Raw genomic sequence first — 4928 nt, 5'->3', positions numbered from 1 at the left:
CGATCATTATACAAATGCATGGAAGTCGTTCATCCAATGAAATCCTACAATAACCAAGCTTTAGACACTTTCTTTAAAGCTATGTTTCTTCGATTTATAAATAGCATGTAAGAAATCAAGATTGCCCTCACCTCAAGGGAATCACTCTATAATAATATGTGACTATCACGTGAGTTCAATAGAAGGATATATTTAATTTCATTTTCCCTTACATTTTCACTTACAAAAGGATCCAATAAAGTGGATTTTGAAAAAAAGTTTGTTGGCCACTTCACTTGTCACTATTTGCTAGCAATTTTAATATTGAACATTATTAGTGACCTTTGAGTGTGTACCATTTAGGTGGCCTTTGAGTTGATACTATGGGTGCTTAATTGGAAAAGATCACTGCTTTTTAGTCCATCTACATTGGCATTTGTGGGCAATTTTGACACCCCTAAAAGAGGAGAAATTTGAAATAATGAAAGAAGAAAACATTAAGCTTCTCACACCAACCTTCCTAAAAATATACAATAACGATCCCTCCTTGATACAACCTTCCAAACCACTACTTGCATATTCACAAGTACTTTTTACAAAGCTCAATACATTGATGTAATGCAGCTCACAATCCCATTGCTGCCCTGCACTGCTGGTCCCAATGTTTTTTAACTTGCTGAAGCCGCTCTACTCTCTCCCTTTGGAGCCTCTGTTCCCAGTAATCCTTGCATCTGCAGACAGTCAGAGAGAAACATTGCTGAAGAACTCTCTCACAGAAATTCAGTGGTAAGGAAACTAACACCATTTGTTTTCCAAAGCTGAGTTTGATCTGACCTTGTTCTTATTAAAGTGCCCAATTCTGTCAAATGGATGGCATCCTCATACACCCTTTCCTACACATCAAAATGAATAAATTCGAATGCTAAAAGTATTTTATTATGGGCTCTAAGCGTGCCTCAAGAAACGATGCTCAAAGTAATCTTAAGAAGAATTCTGTACATATTCTTTCAAAATTGCAAACGATTCTTCAACTAAAAGCCTAGTTGATCTTAAATAAATGTAAACATAAAGAACCTGCACACCTGTCTACACAAAGGACACTTCGAACTTGGATCGGCTGACTTCAGTCCTTCCACAGTTGGAACTGATGCAGCAGAACAAGCACAGCTGTTGCAAAAAATGTGTCCGCATCTGAGACAAACAGGATCAAACACCATTTCCTGCAAGTAACCACATATCAAACCTCAATTTAGCACACAATCAGCCAAACATCGCTATAAACCACAAAGTAATAATCAGCAGAAAGTCTTCTTTTTGTTAATACGTAAAAACTATAACCCAATCAAGCAACAACCTTCCCCATGCAGGACAATACAAAGTTCAAGAGGCACTTAAAGCTGACTTTGCTTCTCTAATCAACTGCAGAAGTCTTTAACACATCAGGTCATGAAAAGCCAAAGTTGGGAAAGCATACCAAGCAAATAGAGCATGTAAGATCAATTTCCAGTGTGACTGATTCAGATAGTGTACAAGATATTGTCGGCTTAGGACTCTGAAAGTCATGAGAACAATGAGAAAACATCTCTGGGGCACCATCTCTGACATTAATATGAAAGGCAATCAATTCAACCAGCCATGGTGACTGGAGCAGCTCCACATGCATAGCTTGCAACCGACTTTTGAACGCTCGTCCCTTCCTTGAAAGGTGAACCTGTGTTCATTCAACACTGCAACATTCTCAGATAAAGATCTTACTGTCTGAAATTATTTAGAAGCAGAAAATTGGAAATTGAAAAAACCACACTTTATAACCAGATCACTGCATCAAATCAGATGATTCTATATCATGAGCCATAACACAAGGCCAAGCATTCAAACATATATAAGAATCCAGACGTTGATCCAGTACAAACTGAAGCATGCTCATGCGGTAGTACAACCACTCAAGGTGAGCTGAATGAATAGAGAACAATTTTATATTCTACTGTGTGTTGAGTGTCACAACAAGAAAAGATACTGTCGAGTATGTTCAGTGCTAATTCAAATATGTAAAAACACTGTATGTGGCATTCAGGGAGAGGTGGGAGATCTACATGTGGGGCCAGAAAAAGCCGGAGCTATGGTCTAAACTTTAATCTTGCAACGAAATAGAATAAAAGGTCATCCACATTCACATATTAAATGATCATCTTATGACTGACTGACTGGTAAATTACAACAAAAGAGGCACTGAGATAAGATATAGTGACGAGAATGATCTCATCACTACTGCCTTTATTAAAAGAACTGACTCGCTTGGTAATCACAACAAGACCTGTACTGAGGCATTCACAATTAGCTTTACAATTAAAAGAACTGATCACTTGGTAATCACAACAAGACCTGTACTGAGGCATTCACAATTAGCTTTAAGAATTAATGGCAGTGCCAGCCAAAGTAGTTTTCTACTGCCTTGATTATGGGCATAATGAACTCCAGAAGATAGACCACAAACGCCTATGAAATTTTTACTTTTCTCAATAAAAGTCCATCAAGACTTTATCATCCAACGTTGTGTTGAACATGCAAAATGCAGTTAGACCAGATCTGAAGAATCCGTATGCAATCAGACAGATAACTGTTAAGCAAATGCTTGGTTATCTCTTTCGAACACTTTCCAAATTTTGATAAACGGACTTTCTTTCAAAATCCTGTGGTCATTCGAAATACACCACCGCAGAGTTCAGCATGCAAAATACAGTTATACCAGATCTAAAGAAGCCTATGCAATCAAAGAGGTAGCAGTGAAGCTAATGTTTAGATTCTGTTAAAGCTAGAGCGCTTGCTTCTCTCTTTCAGACACTTTCCAAGTTTTGGTAACAGCGTTTCCTTCAAAATCCCGTGGTCATTTGAATATACTATTGCAAAGTTGAACATGCAAAATGCAGTTAGACCTGGTCCAGATCTGGATCTGAAGAATCCCTATGCAATCAGACAGATAACTGCGAAGCTTATGATTGCTTATCTCTTTCGAACACTTTCCAATTTTTTGATGACAAACTTTCTTTCAAAATTCTGTGGTCATTGGAAATACGCCACCGCAAAGTTCAACATGCAAAATACAGTCATACCAGGTCTAATGAAGCCTATGCAATCAAAAAGATAGCAGTGAAGCTAATGTTTAGACTCTGTTCTATATTATTTCTAAAGAGTCTCAATGCAATCATATAATTATCTCATCAATTTTTCGGCTATAGCCTTAATTAAATATAGAGCTGTGCATTGGTGCAACATGTTATCCAAACATTCTAAGCTTCATTGCAAAATAAACCGTCAGAAATAAGTACTTTTACCATGACATCAGAATAGACAGGTAAGCATGAGCCTGGTGGAAAGGGTTGCAAGCCCCACGAGCAGGTCCATGATGAACTTGATTAATACGGCATTCCGAAACCACTGTGCTTGAGAACATACAACACTTTAAGACGAAAAGCGCAAGCCAATCGGGTCCACACCTTATCATATTTCTTGAGGATCTTCCGTATTGCCAGAGCATTCATGGAGACGTAGCTCACAAGCTTTTGCCCCTCATGAATCATCTCCAAGTGATTCCTAGGGTGTCTGTATTTCATTCGCAACATGAACTTATAAAGGCCTGAAGCAAGATGGATTTGCAGCAGCTGCTGCGCACGAGTATTGAAGCATCCCGATACATCTTTCACTTCTTTCATCAAAAGAGGGAAAAATGTGCGATCGCATACTGTAACGAAGGCAATACTGCGTTAGAATGCACGAGATGGCAGTTCGATTTAAAAATTACAAAGGTTCAATTCACAAGAAAGCCTTAAACTTGTCAATGCCAACACGTGGTTTCAGTTAGCAAAACCATTGCGGTCCAAAGGTGCAGAGATGATATGGAGAGTCTGCAGTCCACAATCTGGAGGAAATAGTTCCTAGATTCGATGTAATGCAAGCGCGACGACTAATTCAACTGGTCGTACGTATCCGATCTAAGCAGCACACGGGTCTCTTCTACCATGAGGAAAACATGCAACCGCAAACCGTCCTCAAAATCTCAAGGAGGAAATGGCCTGGTCCAATACGAGTAACGAGAGTAGTCCTATCAAACCTAAGCACATGGCTCTCTCTCTCTCTCTCTCAACATGCAAACGCAACTTCCCCCACTCCGAACTAGACCAAGTAGACCCAGAACCAGACCAAGATCACCCATACCGACACCCACAGGAAGACCGTCTCGCATTCCGAAAGACAAAGGCTGGCGCTGAGATATGAAAACACGAACCTGCGCACGAGGGAGGGCAGCCCAGGGGGGTGGAGGCATCGACGGAATGAGCGGGGTCGGAGGCTGCATCATGGAGGCGACAGTGTTTGAGGAGCTTCTTGAGGCGTTTGAACTCGACGTAGGAGAGGCCGGGGAGGAGGAGTTGGTGGGTTTGAATGTAAGCCGAGAATTGTTTACAGAATTTCATGGCGATGGAGGAAAGATCATGAAGGGCGGAAGATGAAGAAGAAGAAGAAGAAGAAGAAGAAGAACTTAGAATAGAAGAGAAGACGTAGAGAGATTGCGTTGAAGGAGTTTGTTCGTTAACTTCACGTTACACGTACTCTTCGTATTTTGCGGGTTGCCCGCAATTATAAGTAAACCGTGTCACGCAAATCCAGTATTCCAAAATTCAACGCCTTTTATTTATTGTTGTTTTTAATATCTATTCATCAATGCCTTTACTCTATTGCCCTGTCACCTTTTTTGTTCCTGATGCTTTTGCCCCCCACCCACCCCAGCTCATCAATCCTACATCCTACATATAGCATTCCCTTGAGAGACAATCATGAAAAGTGGCGCCTCGAGTACATCACTTGGAACTAGGTGCCACTCCAAATCTATGGAGAGCAACCCCAGGCCATTGGGATGCGATGGAAGGGGAAGACTCCACACCCAAGATGTCAAA

General features: G+C 40.5%; 1 protein-coding gene across 1 annotated transcript; it reads right to left on the bottom strand.

The window, feature by feature from the left end:
* Positions 1 to 270: 270 nt before the first annotated feature.
* NLA (SPX (SYG1/Pho81/XPR1) domain-containing protein) lies at positions 271 to 4607 on the bottom strand. Its single transcript, XM_087378129.1, has 6 exons — positions 4262 to 4607; positions 3474 to 3718; positions 1454 to 1690; positions 1062 to 1199; positions 814 to 872; positions 271 to 710 (listed from the first exon to the last, which is right to left on the bottom strand). The coding sequence occupies exons 1-6, from the start codon at positions 4446 to 4448 to the stop codon at positions 605 to 607; spliced, it is 972 nt and encodes a 323-aa protein (XP_087234255.1). The 5' UTR covers positions 4449 to 4607; the 3' UTR covers positions 271 to 604.
* Positions 4608 to 4928: the final 321 nt, after the last annotated feature.

This window comes from Dipteris shenzhenensis, chromosome 8, assembly GCF_047967505.1.
Source record: "Dipteris shenzhenensis isolate YYH24624 ecotype China chromosome 8, Dip_SZ_1.0, whole genome shotgun sequence".
NCBI classification, from domain to species: Eukaryota; Viridiplantae; Streptophyta; class Polypodiopsida; order Gleicheniales; family Dipteridaceae; genus Dipteris; species Dipteris shenzhenensis.
The sequence above is the reverse complement of the archived record's forward strand: the minus strand, read 5'-3'. Positions and strand labels throughout refer to the sequence as shown.